Source organism: Pan troglodytes, chromosome 7 (genome assembly GCF_028858775.2).
Source record: "Pan troglodytes isolate AG18354 chromosome 7, NHGRI_mPanTro3-v2.0_pri, whole genome shotgun sequence".
Taxonomy (NCBI): Eukaryota; Metazoa; Chordata; class Mammalia; order Primates; family Hominidae; genus Pan; species Pan troglodytes.
This window is the reverse complement of record NC_072405.2, coordinates 108,039,670-108,059,449: the sequence shown is the minus strand read 5'-3', so window position 1 is coordinate 108,059,449 and position 19,780 is coordinate 108,039,670. Positions and strand designations below refer to the sequence as shown.

General features: G+C 43.6%; 1 protein-coding gene across 1 annotated transcript in view; it reads right to left on the bottom strand.

Annotated features, from left to right (window-relative positions):
• The window catches only part of LAPTM4B (lysosomal protein transmembrane 4 beta), a 76,803-nt gene that overhangs the window by 39,172 nt on the left and 17,851 nt on the right, over positions 1-19,780 (bottom strand). The window contains 1 exon segment of the mRNA XM_003951305.3: positions 8,015-8,126. Coding sequence (XP_003951354.2) covers positions 8,015-8,126 — 112 coding nt within the window.

Below are 19,780 nucleotides of genomic sequence, written 5' to 3'. Positions count from 1 at the left end.
ATTTCAGTCAGTGGACTGGGAGACGAAGACCCACCCTCAATCTGTATGGGTACCATCTAACCAGCTGCCAGCCTGGCTAGAATAAAGCAGGTAGGAGAAGATGAAGAGTAGACTTGCTGAGTCTTCCAGCTTCCATCTTTCTCCCGTGCTGGATGCTTCTTGCCCTCGAACATCAGACACCAGATTCTTCCGCTTTTGGACTCCTGGACTTACACCAGTGGTTTTCCAGGGGCTCTCCGGCCTTTGGCCACAAACTGAAGGCTGCACTGTCAGCTTCCCTACTTTTGAGGTTTTGGGACTTGGACTGATCCATCACTGGCTTCCTTGCTCCTCAACTTGCAGATGGCCTATCATGGTACTTTACCTTGTGGTCATATAAGTCAATCCTCCTTAATAAACTTCCTTAAATATATCCCATTAGTTCTGTCCCTCTAGGGAACCCTGACTAATATAAGATCCTAAGATTTCAGTAAGACATTAGCAGAGCTTTTTATAGTATTCTTGTAGGCAAAGTAGGGAAATGTACACAGTTTGGTTAGGTGGAACATCAAGGTAAGTAGTGGAGTGGCTCTACCAGCTGGCTTCTGGTGCTGTTCCAAATCCATTCTTCAACGCCCTGTTCTCTGCCACAGGCAGTGATTTGTTTGTGCTATCAACATACAGCTCTTTTGCCCTCCGCCCTCTGGTGAGGGAATGAGATCACAAGGAGGGAAGTAGAGTGAGGGTGCCTCCCACTCTGAGGTTGTCTTGGGTTGGTGGTAGTCCTAGTCCAAATGTCACTGCTCCTCACAGAGGTTAAATCTAGGTGACTCATTCCCAACTCCAATAACCATGGCTTTCCATCCATTCTTCAATTCTAGAGAAGAATAGTAAAATGGCTAGCCTAGATGATCCAAGTGACTTCACCAACTCTAGTGGTCTTCTCATACATACAAAGGCGTACTTTTGCAAAAAGTCTCCTTGAAAATAAACATTTAGGACGGGCGCAGTCGTTCATGCCTGTAATCCCAGCACTCTGGGAGGCCGACGCAGGTGGATCACTTGAGGTCAGGAGTTCAAGAACAGACTGTCCAACATGGTGAAACCCTGTCTCTACTAAAAACACAAAAGGTGGTGCATGCCTGTAATCCCAGCTACTCGGGAGGCCAAGGCAGGAGAATCACTTGAACCTGGGAGGTGGAGGTTGCAGTGAGCCAAGATAGCAGCACTGTACTCCAGCCTGGGTGACAGAGTAAGACTCCGACTCAAAAAAAAAAAAAAAAAAAATCCAAATAATTAATTTACTTATCCTTTAAAAAAAAGTCAAGATGTAGAGTATGCTACTTTTTTTGAAAGGATGGGAGGGCAGATTGATGAAAATAAAGAGCCAGGCTGGGCGCGGTGGCTCACTCCTGCAATCCCAGGACTTTTGGAGGCCAAGGTGGATGGATCGCTTGAGCCCAGGAGTTCAAGACCAACTTGGGCAACATGGCAAAACCCCGTCTCTACTAAAAATACAAAAATTAGCCAGGCATGGTGGTACGCACCTATGGTCCCAGCTACTCAGGAGACTGAGGTGGGAGAACTGCTTGAGCCCATGAGGCAGAGGTTGCAGTGAGCCGAGATTGTGCCACTGTACTCCAGCCTGGGCGACAGAGCAAGACCCTGTCTCAAAAAATAAAATACAAAAGTAAAGAAAATAAAGGGCCAGGATGGTTCCCCTGGCTCAGCTTCCCCTGCTGCTGTAGTTCTATTTCCTCAAGGCTGTCAGGATCTTTATGCACAAGCCGGCAAGCTGTGCAGACTGCCAAGTTAGTCTGGGGTATGTGAAGAGGGCAGGTAGGCAGCCAAGGGCCCTTTCCAAATGCCAGAGCGAGATGAGCCTTAGTTTGTGATGCTGAGAGCCATCAGGAAAGGCAGGCCTCCTCAGGTTCATCATTCTTTTTTGTTGCTGTTTCCTATTTCTCAGTTTTCATTATCAAAACTTCAAAACATGCACATACATATATAAGCATACACACAGTACAGTTAATTCTCATCACCCATTTTGCTTATATCATTTCATCTCTGATTGCTTCATTTTTGCCCATTCTGCCATTGGAAATCTGGATTGTTTCCAACTTTTGGCTATCATAAATAAAGCTACTGTGACCATTTTTATACATGGCTGACGACAGATTTATGAAGCACCTGTTTCCCTAGGGTATATATCTAGGACTGAGTTGTGTAGCCTTCACTCCTGGAGTGTACGTATATCAAGGAGTGGAATGCAGGGCCATAGGGTAGATGTATATTTAGCTTTAGTTTTCCAAAGTGGTTGGCGTGATTTACATTCCCAGCCGTGATTTGAGAGTTCCAGCTGTTTGGCATCAATACCAATAGGTGGTATTGTTAACTGCGTTAATGTTGGTCATTTTGAAGGGGCACGGTAATTTACTACTGTAGCTGTAATTTACAATTCCCTATAACTTGCAATGTGGAGAATATTCTCTTATGGATATCTTCTTTAGTGAGGTGTCTGTCTTTCTCTTATCAATTTCACCCAGAACCATTTATTGAAAAGACCATCCTTTCTCCAATAAATGTAGTGGTGTCTTTAGCCTAAATCAGGTGACTGTATATATAAGTAGCCATCATTTCTTGACAACTTATCTGGCCATTTCTTTCTTCAGGCTAAATTTGTCTGCCCAGTGAAGAAAGTAAGTTTGACCAGAAAGACAAATCTACCACAAAATTAATTAGAAATATGGATGAACCCCTGTTTCATATTATGCATAGTACAGGCACTTGATGTTATAATTCTTTGCCAAACAAAATTTCACAAATAAAATTCCATGAAGTCTACTTCTACTCAGGGATATGAGTGTGTAACACAATATGCCACACATACATGCTTTTCAAACATTACTCTTTGAGCTTCTAAGTCAGTGGACTGAACTACCTGTGCTTTAACTTTTTATTCTGATGTCATTTTAGACATATAGGAAAGTTACAAACACAGCAGAATTCACGTATACCCTTCACCCTGCTTCCCCTATTAACAATTTACCTAGCTGTAGCATAACTACCAAAACCAGGAAATTAACATTGGTACAACACTGTTAATTAAACTGTACAACTAATTTGAATTTTACCTGTTCCCCCCTTCAATGTCCTTTTTCTTTTCCAGAATCTAATCCAGGATCCCACAGTGCATTTAATTGTGTCTCCTCCAATCTATGCCAGTTCCACATTCTTTCCCAGTATAGTCAATTTTTATAACACTGAAAAAATTGAGGGCGGGTAAGGTGGCTCATGCCTGTAATCCTAGCACTTTGGGACGTCGAGAATGACGAATTGCTTGAGCTCAGGAGTTTGAGACCAGCCTGGGCAACATGACAAAACCCCATCTCTACAAAAAATTAGCCAGGCATGGTGGCTCATGCCTCTAGTTACAGCTACTTGGGAGGCTAAGGTGGGAGAATCGCTTGAGCCCAAGAGGTAGGGATTGCAGTAAGCCCAGATTGTGTGCGACACTGCACTCCAGCCTGGTGACAGAGTGGGACCCAGCCTCAAAAATAAATTTTTAAACTCATTTTCTTATATTTTCTTTCTTTATTCCAATAGATTCTCCTATATGCCTCATTTCAATATAAATAGGAATTTAGCTTTCTTCTACCAGATCATGGAAAGGATCAACTGCAAAAGTGAGAAAGAGTTCTGCTCTGTCTGGCTGGATGAAATCTTCAGATAGCTGTCACCAATGTAAAAAGATATCAAGATAAAATTGCTATATTAATTTTCGTAATTTTTTAATTTGAGACAGGGTCTGGCTCTGTCACCCAGGCTGGAGTGCAGTGACACAATCTTGGCTCACTGCAACCTCTGCCACCCAGGCTCAAGTGATCCTCCCACCTCAGCCTTCCAAGTAGCTGGGATTACAGGTACGCACCATCACACCCGACTAATTTTTATATTTTTAGTTGACACACGGTTTTGCTGTGTTGCCCAGGCTGATCTCGAACTCCTGAGCTCAAGCAATCCACCCACTTTGGCCTCCCAAAGTGCTGGGATTACATATGTGAGCTACCGCACCTGGTCTAACATTTCTTACTCTGTCTATTCTGAATAACCCCATTATACTCATATGAATTCTTCCAGAAAAAATATTTAATTAATGTTAAATTCATGTCACTCTGCTTTCTTTCCCCTCAGATTAAAGCTACACAATTCCAGTAGCGGGATTCCTTTTCTAAGGCAATTGAGGTTAGGAAAAGAAGTTGTAAATGATAATGCTATGGTTCTATCTGGATCTGGTAGCAACACTGCATGCCTTATTCTAATTACCAGAGATTAAGCTGGGTAATAACTATCTGACATGATAGGCTTAATTTAGCTACCCTGAAAGGCTTGCTGGTACTTAAGACTTTAAAATAGTAATTGTTTTATAATGTCCTGGATGTTAATTCCAGTGCCTTTGTGGTTTCTCTCCTATTTTATATATTTGAAAGGACTGAATGAATAGTTTGTAATTACTTTCTTTTTTTTTTTTTTCTTTCTGAGATGCAGTCTTGCTCTGTCGCCCAGGCTGGAGTGTAGTGGCATGATCTCGGCTCACTGCAGCCTCTGCCTCCCGGGTTAAAGCGATTCTCCTGCCTCAGCCTCCCAAGTAGCTGGGACCACAGACACACGCCACCACACCTGGCTACTTTTTTTGTATTTTTAGTAGAGACAGGGTTTTGCCATGTTCTTGAACTGGCTGGTCTTGAACTCCTGGTCTCAAGTGATCCACCCACCACCACCCCCAGCCTCCCAAAGTGCTGGGATTACAGGTGTGAGCCACCGCACCCAGTCTGTAATTACTTTCCATCATTTAAATCACGTGGTTACAAAGGTACAGAAAAGTGGATATTCACCTGAATCTGTTTTTTTAAACTTCTTTTACATGTGTTTTGGTCTCCTTTAATAAATAAGCTCATAGGCCAAAGGTTATTGGACACAGCTTTCCATATTTAACTCATGTGTGGACAGGATTAGTAATCCTTGAGATGGATTATTTATTTTATTTTATTTTATTTTTGAAATGTAGTCTCACTCTGTCATCCAGGCTAGAGTGCAATGGCGCGATCTCGGCTCACTGCAAACTCCCCCCTCCCAGGTTCAAGCAATTCTCCTGCCTCAGCCTCTTGAGTAGCTGGGATTACCAGGTGTCTATCATGCCCAGCTAATTTTTGTGTTTTTAGTAGAGATGGGGTTTTGCCATGTTGGACAGGCTGGTCTCGCAACTCCTGACCTCAGGTGATCTGCCTGCCTTGGCCTCCCAAAGTGCTGGAATTACAGGCATGAGCCACTGAGCCCAGCCTGAATAATTAATTACTTCAAATTGTGCTTGAAAATTATGAAAATTGGCCAGTTGTGACGGCTCATGCCTATAATCCCAGCACTTTGGGAGGCCAAGGTAGGTGGAACACTTGAGCTCAAGAGTTCCAGACCAGCCTACGCAACACGGCGAAACCCCATCTCTACAAAAAACACAAAAATTAGCCATGTGATGGCACATGCCTATAATCCCAGCTAATCAGGATCTCAAATCCCAGGATAATATAATGCCAACTTTTCCTTTTTTTTTTTAGTTATCTCTGCAGTAACTTTAATGCCCCAACTTCTTAATCCATGTTATGAAACAACAGTGGTGGAAGATGATGGCTAGAAAGCATCTCTTGGTTCTCTGTTTACTTCACTACCAGTTAGTTACTCTCTCATTCTTCCTCCTGGCCTCTTACAGTTGGAGCTCCTTCAGGGCTCAGTTCTGGGCCCCGTTGCCTTTTCTTTTTACTCTTTCCCTAACAGAAATTCAGTTTTTGGGCTGATATCCTCAAATCTATAATCTCAGTCCAAATATTTCCTCTGGGCTACAGACTCCCATGCCTGACCTTTGTAACCTCTCCACTTTAAGATGGTTCACATGTTCCAGCCATAACAATCTAGATAATAGTAGCTGAAACAGCAAAAGGTACTGAGCACTTCCTATGGGCCAGGCCCCATTCTAAGCATGTTTTACGCACTAACTCATTTAATCCTCACAACAACTCTGAGGCAAGTAGATTTTAGTAGAGATGGTGTTTTGCCACGTTGGCCAGGCTGGTCTTGAACTCCTGATTTCAAGTGATCCCCACCACCCTCCCAGGCTCCCAAAATGCTGGGATTACAGGTGTGAGCCACCGTGGCCAGTCTGTAATTACTTTCTATCATTTAAATCATGTGGTTGTAAAGTCACTCCTATCTTGCAGAGGGGGAAATTGAGGCACACAATGATAAGTCACTAGCTCAAGTTTAGCATCTTCAACACACGGCAGTGTCAGAACTCAAACTGACCTCTTCTGGCTTCGGAGCCTACACTCCTGTATTAGTCTGCTTTCATGCTGCTGATAAAGACATACCCGAGACTGGGAAGAAAAAGAGGTTTAACTGGACTTACAGTTCCACATGGCTGGGGAGGCCTCAGAATCATGGCAAAGGGTGAAAGGGACTTCTTACATGGCGGTGACAAGAGAGAATGAAGAAAAAGCAAAAGTGACCTGTTGCCCAGGCTGAAGTGCACTGGCGCGATCTCGGCTCACTGCAACCTCCGCTGCCTGGGGTTCAAGCAATTCTCCTGCCTCAGCCTCCCAAGTAGCTGGGATTACAGGCACCCACCACCACACTGGGCTAATTTTTCTATTTTTAGTAGAGATGAGGTATTGTCACCTTGGCCAGGCTGGTCTCGAACTCCTGGCCTCAGCTGATCTGCCAGCCTCGGCCTCAATCTCATGAGACTTACTCACTATCACAAGAATAGCAAGGGAAAGAGCAGCTCCCACAATTCAATTACCTCCCCCTGGGTCCCTCCCACAATACAGGGGAATTCTGGGAGATACAATTCGAGATTTGGGTGGGGACACAGCCAAACCATATCAATTCCAAACAACTGTGCTCAGCTAGTTACCGAAATTAAAGTCTATTTTTCTCCCCCAGGTCTGTTCCCACCTCCTGACTCCAGACTTTCTCAGCTCAGTTAAGATGCAGGTCATCTCCTAAAACTGGAAAGCAGAAGTCATCTTTGATTCCTCCGTCTCCTTCGCTGCCCAAAACAGCAAGTTGCCAAATCCTTCCCTGTTCTCTATCCCCAGTGCAGCCTAGGTGGTATCCCCAATACCACTCTCCCAGGCTCTGTGCTCACACACCCAGTACCCTACTCAGCAGCAAAAGGGATCTTAAATGCATATATCAGTTCATGCATTTAGTTAAAACCACTGAACAGCTTTTCCTTACTTGGAGAAACAAAGAGCCCTCACCATATCTTTCGAATGCTTCCAATCTCTAAAACTGCATGTTGAGCCACTCTCTCCCCTCTTACTTTGCTCCAACACTTCTTAAGAAAAACTCACTTGAAGTTCTCCGAAGCCAATGAGAAATAAATCTGTACTATCTTCTGCTGGAGATTATGCACAGCACTACTCCTCTCCTTTGGCATGGACTCGGCATAATGATTATAAAATGATGAGGCTGCAGTGATCTTCAAGCTGGGAGCCTAGCTTCCTCCCTGCTTACCCCACATCCACATCCCTGTACATATTTCCATTCACTGGGAAAAGGCCCTAAATTCCCCCAAATAATCTGCAACATCACTTCTAGAATGGAAAAGGATCACTCCTAGAATAAAAATAAATACTGAAACATAATAGAAGACACAAGGAGATAAGCACAAGCCTTTTCACCTTCCTTCCTGGCATTTATACCTCTTCCTCTCAAAAAAGGCCAAAAGGCCCAGGGTAGAAAGTCTATGATAATGCAATCATTTTTTAAATGGGTAAGTTAACATAAGATGAAAATAGATCTTATTTAGACTCTTGCACCTAGAAGACAGAATGTTAGACGCACACAAATATTCGTTGATTTGCAATGACAAGTTATATATCAGCTCAAATGAACTCACAAGTCTATATTTGTAATTTAATAGGAAGTGCTGGCAGTCAGATTCCCTGCCCTTGAAAATACCCAAATATCTACTACTTACTGGCATCATCCATGAACTCAAAGTCACCTCCCAGTTCAGAACTTGAAAAGTGATACTGATCTGGATCAGCCAGGGCACTCAATAAAATCAACAGTACCACAGCATTGATGATCTGCAACAAGAAAAAAAAAAAAACAAAAAAAGAATTTAAGTAACCCCAGGATACAATCCTTATAATAGAAAATTACACTGACCACATGGAGTCAGGCTGGCCACAGGCAACTTCTTCAGTGGCTTGACTCTCAACACTAAGCCCCACCCATCGAGGGAGCAGATAAACATTCCCAAGGCAGAAATGCTGCCAGCCCATTCAGTTGCAGCCAAGTGCACAAGGCTTGGAGTGAAGACAACAGCAGGATTTTACCTCATTCCCCCTGGCCCAGGCACCATAGAGCAGTGAACAACACACACAAACACAGGCATCAGCCCTGGCGCCAGTGGTTGAAAAAGCACAAAAACTTTCCAGTGAGTCAGCTACACTCTAGAGCTAAAGGTAAGCAACCCAAGTTGTCTCAGTTAATCAAACATTTTACAGGTTCAAACTAGTGGAGCTTTGAGAGCTTTGAAGCCATCTAGGAAGCAGTTTCAGAGAATGAATGCAAAGCTACATAGTGGATCCAGGATCATCCTTCTGCAATAACCCTTTCCAGGCCAGGCCAGGCCAGGCCAGGCCAGTAGTCCTGTCTTCTGAGTACTGCCCTTGGCTACTTTAAACTCAGCTCCTCTAAATGAAAATCACCTTCTTTAACATCTCCCACTTCTGCCCTCCTTATTTGTTCTCTAACTTAAAAAATGGCCTCGCTATTAATAATTGATGAAAAACATTCAGGCACTATGCTAAGTGCTTTATGTGGAATCTCTCTTAAGCCCTGCAATAACCTAACGAAGTGGGTACTAAATTATTCCCATGTTATACATAGCAAACTGAGGCTCAGAGGTTAAAAAACACTGCCCAGGAACAAACAACTACCAAGCTGTAGAGATGGGATTTGAATCCAGGAATTTAGGTTCCAAAACCTAACCTCTACAAGTCTCCTGTCCATATATGAAACTTGATCATCTGAGTTTACCATCTTTATCCTGCACACTCAACCAACTGCAAAATCCTGATCATTCTACCTCTTCATTTCTATTTCCTTTATTCTTCCTGTCACTGCTGGACAATACACACACATGTTAACTTTGATGGGGCTGGGGTAGCAAGGATTGCAGAGTTTAAGTGAGGCACCAGCTAAGACTGGGTTGTTGTCTGCTGAGAGACAAGGTGTCTATATTGCCCAGGCTGGCCTCAAACTCCTGGGCTCAAGCAATCCTCCCACCTCTGCCTTCCAAGTAGCTGGGCCTACAGGTGCACATCATTGGGCCAGGCCAAGACTGGCTTGTTACTTCTTTACTATTCTAAGTTCAGAAACTTATGGCACAGTTCTATGTTTCACTCTTCTCAAATGGAGTGAAGATACACAGAGAAAAGCCTCTTACTAACAACACTAACTAATGGCATATCCTACCACAAAAATCATATTTGGGTTGAACACAGTGGCTCATTCTGTAATCCCAGCACTTTGGGAGGCTGAGGTGGGAAGATCAGTTGAGCCCAGGAGTTCAAGACAAGCCTGGGCAACACAGTGAGACCCCATCTCAACAAACAAGAAAATGAGCCAGGCACAGTGGTGCACGCCTATAGTCCCAGCTACTCAGGAGGCTGAGATGGGAGGATCGCCTGAGCCCAGGAGTTTGAGGCTACAGTGAGCTGATGCGCCACTGCACTCCAACCTGAGCAACATAGTAAGACCTTCCCTCAAAACCAAATAAACAAAAATCCACATACTTGGAAATACCTGTTTAAAGGAAGTGTAAATGTTTTACAGAACATCCATTCAAGAGTTTATTTTTGGCCCGGCACGGTGGCTCACACCTGTAATCCCACCACTTTGGGAAGCCAAGGTGGGTGGATTACTTGAGATTAGGAGTTCGAGACCAGCCTGGCCAACATGGTGAAACCCTATTTCTTAAAATGCAAATTAGTTGCGGCGTGGTGGTGGATGCCTGTAATCCCAGCTATTCAGGAGGCTGAGGCAGGAGAATCACTTCAACCAGGGAGGCAGAGGTTCCAGTGAACTGAGATCGTGCCACTGCCCTCCAGCCTGGGTGAAAGAGTGAGACCCTGTCTCAGGGGAAGAAAAAAAAAGTTCATTTTTAAATGACAATCCCAATTGGTTATTTCAGGATTATTGTAGGATTCGAAGTAACTTCTTTTTTTTTCTTTTTTTTTGAGACGGAGTCTCACTCTGTCACCCAGGCTGGAGTGTAGTGGCACGATCTCGGCTCACTACAACCTCCACCTGCCAGGTTCAAGCGATTCTCCTGCCTCAGCCTCTCGAGTAGCTGGGATTACAGGTGCCTGCCACCACACCCGGCTAATTTTTGTATTTTTAGTAGAGATGGGGTTTCACCGTCTTGGTCAGGCTGGTCTTGAACTCCTGACCTCGTGATCCACCCGCCTCGGCCTCCCAAAATGCTAGGATTATAGGCGTGAGGCACCGCGCCTGGCCGGAATAACTTTTTTTCTTCCTGTATTTTCCAAATTGTCAAATAAAAGCTGATTGCTTTTTGAAAAAAATTGTAATAATGAGAAGAGCCACTTCCTAGAGTATACATATACATATAACTAATTTAAACAGATACTACAAGCATGTGTTTAACCAAACACCTAAACTGTACAAAGAATATATAGTGAAAAGTTACCTTCTCCGTCAAAGGCATCTGAACCAAAGCGACTCCATTATGAACAGGGGCTTGGAAAAATGTGGCTAAGACCCACTGGGCTGCACTTCCAGGAGGTTAGGCCTTCTAAGTCACAGGATGAGATAGGAGGTCGGCGCAAGGTACAGGTCACAAAGACCATGCCGATAAAACAGGTGATGGTAAAGAAACCGGCCAAAACCCATCAAAACCAAGATGGTGACAAAAGTGAGCTCTGGCTGTCCTCACTTCTCATTATGCACTAGTTATAATACATTAGCATGCATGCTAAAAGACACTCCCACCAGCGCCATGACAATTTACAAATGCCATGGCAACGCCAGGTAGTTACCCTATATGGCCTGAAAAGGGGAGGAACTCTCATTTCCGGGAATTGCCCACCCCTTTCCTGGAAAACTCATGAATAATCCACCCCTTGTTTAGCATATAATGAATAAATAATTATAGTATTATCAGTCGAGCAGTCCAAGCTACTGCTCTGCCTATGGAGTAACCATTCTTTTGTTTCTTTACTTAATAAACTTACATTCACTTTACTCTATGGACTCAATCTGAATTATTTCTTGCACGAGGTCCAAGAACCCTCTCTTGGGGTCTGAATCCCCTTTCCAGTAACATCTCCACAGTAATTATTATAACAGTATCTTGTTTCTCTCCAAAGATCCAAGAAATTTCATAGCACATTTTAAACAGTGTGATTAACAAAACCATCTGAAGAAAACTTTCTGTTACAACTCCAAGGCTTAAAGGAGCCACAGGCCAGTCCCACAACTGGCATTAAGATGTATGGCAAAGATGTTATTTGATAAACTGTCAAGTTTTCTTGGCATTTCAATCCCTCTATACTTTTTTTTTTTTGAGACGGAGTCTCGCACTGTCGCCCAGGCTGGAGTGCAGTGGCGCAAGCTTGGCTCACCGCAACCTCCACCACCCAGGTTCAAGTGATTCTCCCGCCTCAGTAGGAGCCTGTAGCTGCGATTACAGACACCTACCACCATACCTGGCTAATTTTTTGTATTTTTATTAGAGACAGCGTTTCACCATATTGGCCAGGCTGGTCTCAAGTGATCCGCCTGCCTCAGACTCCCAAAGTGCTGGGGTTACAGGTGTGAGCCACTGCACCCAACTCTTCTATACTCTTATTTTTGAGAAAAGATATGTGGAAAATTGTGAACTGAAATAAGATCAAACGAAATAAGAGGAATGTGCTTTGAAAAATTATGAAGAGCTGGGCATGGTGGCCTGTAATCCTAGCACTTTAGGAGGCTGAGGCAGATGGATCACCTGAGGTCAGGAGTTTGAGACCAGTTTGGCCAACGTGGTGAAACCCCATCTCTGCTAAAAATAGAAAAATTAGCTGGACATGTTAGCGTGTGCCTGTAATCCCAGCTGCTCCGGAGGCCAAGGCAGGAGAATCGCTTGAACTCGGCGGGGGGCGGAGATGGCAGTGAGCTGAGATGGCACCATTGCACTCCAGCCTGGGCAACAAGAGCGAAACTCCATCTCAAAAAAAAAAAAAAAAAAAAGTATGAAGAACCACACAAGGGCAATGTACTCCATTATTGTTATCATAATAGGGTAGGGTTTTAAAGCTGAAATGAAAAAACATAAATTTGGGATTCATGGGCAAAAAACTTTAGAGGAGGGAGCAGAGGTAAGGAGCTGGTCAGAGAAGATGGAAAGGTGAGGAAGTCGTACAGTGTGAGTCTGGGGTCCTGTAGGGCTACTTATGGAGTTTTGTTTTGTTTTTTTTAATTAGAGATGGGGTGTATCACTATGTTGCCCAGACTGGTCTTGAACTCTCAGGCTCAAGTGATCCTCCTGCCCCGGCCTCCCGAAGTCCTGGGATTAAATGTGCGAGCCACCACCTGACTTTGTATTTTATTCTAAGTGTAACAAGAAGTCAACGGGGCTGGGCACAGTGGCTCATGCCTGTAATCCTAGCACTTTGGGAGGCCAAGGTGGGCAGATCACCAGAAGTCAGGAGTTTAAGATGAGCCTGACCAACATGACGAAACCCCGTCTCCACTAAAAATACAAAATTAGCTGGGCATGGTGGTGCATGCCTGTAATCCCAGCTACTCCGGAAGCTGAGGCAGGAGAATCGCTTGAACTTGGGAGGCGGAGGTTACGGTGAGCCGAGATTGCGTCATTGCACTCTAGCCTGGGCAACAAGAGCGAAAACCCCACCTCCAAAAAAAAAAAATAGAGGTCAAGGGGTAATATTACAGAAAGGAAGAATGTCATCTGGCCAGAGTTCAAATGAGTGAATATACATAAAATACCTAGACCGGTGACTGGCATACAATAGCCACTCAAATTAGTTATCTTACCTCTTCACACCTTAACAAGAACCATGTTAAAAGCTCTTGGTTACTAGTTTTCTAGATCTTCTAAAGCTAGTGTTAAGGCACCTGCTTTAGGCCTGTGCTTTCCTGCACTCTCGGTCCCTAGGGACCTGTCAACTCTTAATCCGCTTATTATTCCCCCGTGGAGTCTACTGATCATATATAGCTACTAATTGCCTACAACACATATTTGCTAAGTGCTTAGGAAGAACTCCCCAGGACTCAGAACATGAAGTTAAATACATCATGTACCCAAAAAACAAAAAGCATAAAGCAATGAATGTGACAAGAGTTCAGAGAAAGAATCATGGAAGTTAAGGAGAGTTACAGTCAGGGGTTGCAGGGACCTGCAACAGAGATGGGAGCATTTGAACAGGAACTCAAAAGATGAAGATCTGGAGCCTGAGAGGTGTGGAAAAGAACAATTCCAAGTATGAGCAATGCCACTGAGACAAGGACATCTCCTCAAGACAGCAAGTTCAATGTGGCTGGAACGCCAGGGTCAGGGGGTATAAAAGGAAATGTTAGAGGATAGAACCAAAAATGTAGGATGGGGCCAGGTGGTGAAGAGGCCTCGAAACTAGGATAGGAATTCTAATAGTTAATGAAAATGCCATAAAGGTTTTGAGGAAGGATATGACATGATCAGAGCTATGTTGTTAGAAAGAACAAACTGGCAGAAGTGGGAAGGCTAAATTAGAGGCAGGAATCCAATCTGGTGTCAAATAAAAATTATAGGCGGCCATTGTTGCAGATTGAGCTCCTGCACAATAGGGCCTCAACATACTAGACTACAAACCAAAATGCAGTCACCGTGCTCAGGTTCAGATAACCTGAAGTCACCTGATGCTAACCATGTTATTTTTGTATTGTTCTGTCCTCCTGCCCCTGCCTTACAAGAAAAGTCCCTTTGAAACGACTCATCTGCTTTTAGTTCTTTGTTTCTGGTTTCTTCAGCCCATTTCTCTCTAAAAAGCCAAGCTCCTCTGCTTAGCTCACAGGATACTCTATTTTATGAGATGAAGTGTTGCCCAATTCTAGAAAGCCAATTAAGATCTTTAAACTAAATTGTTGTAATTTTTGTCCTTTGACCCTGGAAACACCTACAATAGTCTGGCTAAGAAGTAATAGGGCATTTCATCTCCAATTCTCATGACAACCCTGTGAGATGGTCTTCTTCCATGTTAGGTGGTGAGGTTTAGTGACTTTATCTTAGGGCCTATGTGTGGGAGAGCCAAGGTTGGAATCCCAAGACCTTTCCACATGGAGGCAGAATTACTAGAGATACAGTAACTGACTATAAGCAAAGAACACGGAAAAAGAAGCAAAGAAGACCTAAGACTTCAAGCCTGGTGACAGGATGTATCTTGTCATTATCAGAAATGGAAAAGGTCAATGGAAGGACTATGACGACGTCGATTTTAGATACACTGTGCTGAAAGTACTGCAGGATGTCCAGATAATCCTATTTTTAGCTTATCCATCTGGCCTCTAACCCTCCTCTTTGTACTTGCCCTGTGGTATTCATGTGTGCCCTGTTTTTCTGTTTGCTACTGGAGTTCTGACAGCCTGATGCTGTCAGATACTTACATGCCTTTCTGCCCTCTCCTGCTCCATCTCTGTAACACATCACATGGTATCTGACAACAGAGTCCTGGCTGCTGGCTCAGTGTGTCCTTCTTACTCCAGAGTGGGTCCTGGGTCCTAAACCTGCCAGTGTCATAAATGCTGTAGTAACTATTATCACCCACTCTACCTCTAGCCCTGTGTTCTTTCTCTCGGGGGACCAAGTCCCTGTCCAGGTGCCCTGGTTCTTCACGAGGCTGTCCAGATAGAGGGGACACAGATAAAACAAAGATATGACAGGTAAGCTCATTACACATCACAAATGACTCACCACTGTGGCTTTTAATCAGTGTGGAATTTTCCTAATATAAGAAGGTTTGTGAACCACCACGTATCTACTGTATTATTATTATTATATAAAACCTCAATTGTTGGATGGGAATCTGGCACACCATGAATGATGTGAATAGAAAATGGGGAGCCATGAGGACCTATGTCTGTGCAAAGGGGTTGGGGGTAGGATTAGCCATGGTAGTTACTAAACCCAGACAGATAGAAAAGGTCAAACATGAGTCAAAGCCCCAACAACACTGGGTAAGAACTTCCTGAAAGAGCGAAAATGGCAATCACTCAATCATCCATTCTAACCAAGAATAAAACACCACAAATGAGAACCAAGACGACGCTCAGGCTTGCCAGGAGCAGAATACATAATGCCCACAGTTGATCTAAATGCAAAAGAGGGGACACACTTATGCTCTAATTCAGTTAATGCTCACTTATATTTGGGCTTTCATTGTCTGTTTTTTTATGTCATGAGCAAACTGTTCCTGTTCTATTTACAAACTGATCCTGTGATGTCACATATTTTTCCTTGTTCTTAACAATGATTACTTCCACATGTAAATAAATCCAACTTCTGTCCAATTTCTAAAGTGGTGTTAGGCCCCTGAATATGTTCCAGGAATTCAAAGTGCTTTTCACCCATAAGTCATCTATCAGATCCCAAATAAGAGACTTGCAGCTTGAATCTAAACAACTGAAAATGTAATTGTCAGCTCTCCTTTTTAAAAGCCTCAATAAAAAAAAATCCTTATGAACATTCAAACCCACTGATACAGTAATTAAACAACGATCAGAAATTTACACAGGTTGTATCCAAAAATGATCACTGCAGACTTATGTATAATAGTGAAAACTTGAAACAAAAGTAGAATGACTGAATATTAAAGCCAAGTAACAGAATCCTATACAAGCATTAAAATCTTATTTTTTAAAATGTTAATGACAAGAAAATGTTCACAGAATCACACTAAATGAAAAGCACAGTATTAAAAAGTTGTAATTCCAGCCGGGCGCGGTGGCTCACTCCTGTAATCCCAGCACTTTGGGAGGACGAGGCAGGCGGAGCACCTGAGGTCGGGAGTTCGAGACCAGGCTAACCAACATGGAGAAACCTCGTCTCTACTAAAATAGAAAATTAGCCGTGCTTGGTGGCGCATGCCTGTAATCCCAGCTACTCGGAAGGCTGAGGCAGGAGAATCGCTTCAACCTGGGAAGCAGAGGTTTCAGTGAGCCGAGGTCGCACCGTTGCACTCCAGCCTGCGCAATAAGAACAAAACTTCATCTAAAAAAAAAAAAAAGTTGTAATTCCAATTTTATTATTAATATCTAGTTTTTTATTTGAGACAGGATCTCACTATATTACTCGACCTGGTCTCAAACTCCTGGGTTTAAGCGATGCTCCCACAGAAGCCTCCCAAAGTGCTGGGATCACAAGCATGAGCCATTGTACCCGGCCATTTCTTTATTTTATTTTATTTATTTATTTATTGAGATTTATTTATTTATTGAGATAGAGTCTCACTCTGTCACGCAAGCTGGAGTGCAATGGCACAATCTCAGCTCACTGCAACCTCTGCCTCCTGGGTTCAAGCGAATCTCCTGCCTCAGCCTCCCGAGTAGCTGGGATTACAAGTGCCGGCTACCACATCCAGCTAATTTTTGTATTTTTAGTAGAGAAGGGGTTTTACCATGTTGGCCAGACTGGTCTCGAACTCCTGACCTCAGGTGATCTGCCCACCACAGCCTCCCAAAGTGCTGGGATTACAGGAATGAGTCACTGCGCCCGGACGTGCCCGGACATTTCTATCTGTAATGTGCTCACATGTATAAATCATAGGTAAAAAGCACTACAACATACAATGATTATAAACTAGGTCCTAGATTTGCCAGTAACTTATATCTTTAATTATCACACTCCTTTTTTCCCCCAAATTGTCTAATGTAAGCATAATGTAAGCATAAAATAACAACTAATTGCAAGACAATGATCAATAATAAACAAATCTGTCCAGGCATTCAAGTCAAACCTGGAAATAGATATAACAAGGGAGAAACATCAGAGTGAAATAATATTAATTCAAGGATCCGGACAAGCACAGTGGCTCATACCTGTAATCCCAACACTTAAGGAAGCCCAGGCAGGATGACTGCTTGAGTCCAGGAGATCAGCCTGGACAACATAGTAAGACTCCATCTCCATAAAAATTAGACTCATGAATAATCCACTCATTGTTTAGCATATAATCAAGAAATAACTGGCTGGTGCTTGTAATCCCAGCACTTTGGGAGCTCGAGGCAGGTAGATCACTTGAGGTCAGGAATCGGAGACCAGCCTGGCCAACACGGTGAATCCCCATCTCTACCAAAACACACAAAAACTAAGCGGATAGGGTGGTGCATGCCTGTAGTCCCAGCTACTGGGGGGCCAAGGCAAGAGGATGGCTTGAGCCCAGGAGGTTGAGGCTGCGGTAAGCTAAGACTGCACCTCTGCACTCCAGCCTGGGCAACAAAGGTGAGTGGGGAAAACAGCAAATAATCAAGAGGAGGTGTGATTGGAAATGAACTAAGCTAAGGTCCTTGCATTGTCTAGGAAGAGATCAAAAGTACCAATTAGTATTAGATCTTTTTTTTTTTTTTTTTTTAAAGACAGGGTCTCACTCTGTCGCCGAGGCTGGAGTGCAGTGGGGCAATCTTGGCCTCTGGGGTTCAAGCAATTCTCCCACCTCAGCCTCCAGAGTAGCTGGGACTACAGGCAAGTGCCACCACACTCAGCTAATTTTTCTATTTTTAGTAGAGACAGGGTTTCACCATGTTGGCCAGGCTGGTCTCAAACTCCTGACCTCACGCAATCCACCCACCTCAGCCCCCCAAGATGCTGGGATTACAGGTGTGAGCCACCACGCCCAGCCAGTGTTAAACTTTCTTAAAAGTCAAAGATATATAAACTCTACGGCAAACCATTAATAGCACAGTCTTGAGTGATAAGATACAGGGGTCTTTGCTTAGTGATAGCTTAGCTGTTTATATTTTACGTCCTTTTATGTAAACGTACAATAATCAGTAAAAATGATTCACAATTTAAAAAATAGGCCAGGTGTGGGGGGCTTACTCCTGTAATCCCAGCAATTTTTGACAGGCTGAAGAGTAAGGATCCACTGAGCCCAGGAGTTCAAGACTAGCCTGGGCAACATAATGAGACAAATAATAATAATAATTAGCCAGGTGTGGTGGTAGGCACCTGTGGTCCCAGCTACTCTGGAGGCTGACGCAGGTAGATTGCCTAAGCTCAAGAGGTTGCGGCTCCAGTGAGCTATGATCATGCTACCACACTGTACTCTGAGTGACAAAGTGAGATTCTGTCTCAAAAAATAATAATAAATAAACATTATAATCTGATTTGCTGTTTTCTGATACTTGGCTAATTTCTATATTCCAGTATTTGGAAATTTTTTCTAAAAGTTATTAATGGGGATGGGCATGGCGGCTCACGCCTGTAATCCCAGCACTTTGGGAGGCTGAGGCAGGTGGATCACCTGAGGTCAGGAGTTTGAGACCAACCTGGACAACATGGTCAAACCTTGTCTCTTAAAAATACAAAAATTAGCCGGGCATGGTGGCGGGTGCCTGTAATCCCAGCTACTCAGGAGGCTGAGGCAGGAGAATCACTTGAACATGGGAGGTGGAGGTTGCAGTGAGCCAAGATCACGCCATTGCACTCCAGCGTGGGTGACAGAGCGAGACTCCATCTCAAAATAAATAAATAAAATTAAAATAAAATAAAAGCTATTAATGGCAGGTATGCCTCTCATTTGGACTCAATTTCAATGGGCAAATCAAAGGGAAGTTTCAATCAGACTCTCACTATGGTCCTGTTCTGATATTAAAATAAACTTCTTCCCATGCTTGTTATTTCAATTCAAATAAATATGGTAAATATATTCTGGGAGGAAATTAGATTTATTGTAAAATCCTATTTGCCTAAGAAATTCACTAAATTAGTTCACCTACTATGTGCCCAACATTCTGATTGAAACTGGGTTGTACAAAAATGATTAAGACATGGTCCCAAGCTGGTCATGGTGGTTCACGCTTGCAATCCCAGCACTTTCGGAGGCTGAAGTGGGAGGACTGCTAGAGGCCAAAAGTTCAAGATGAGCTAATTTTTATATTTATTAAAAAATTTTAAATTAGCTAGGTTTGGGCTGGGTGCAGTGGCTCACACCTGTAATCCCACCACTTTGGGAGGCCAAGGTGGGCGGTTCACCTGAGCTCAGGAGTTCAAGATCAGCCTGGCTAACATGGTGAAACCTCATCTCTACTAAAAATACAAAAATTAGCCAGGCATGATGGCAGGCGCTGGTAATCCCAGCTACTTGGGAGGCTGAAGCAGGAAAACTGTTTGAACCTAGAAGGCAGAGGCTGCAGTGAGGCGAGACTGCACCATTGCACTCCAGCCTGGACAACAGAGCAAGATTCTGTCCAAAAAAACAAAAAAAAACAATTAGCTGGGTTTGGTGGTGTATGCTTGCAGTCCTAGCTACTTGGGAGGCTGGGGTGAGAGTTAATGCTTGAGCCCATGAGTTCAAGGCTGCAGTGAGCTATGATGGTGCCACTGCTCCCCAGCCTGGGCGACAGAGCAAGAACCCCAACTCTAAACCCTTGTCCCATTAGTCCCAAGAATACTTGCCAGCAGCCCTAGCAGCTGCAGCGTTTATCCTGAGATAAGTTTGCCACAAAAATCTTG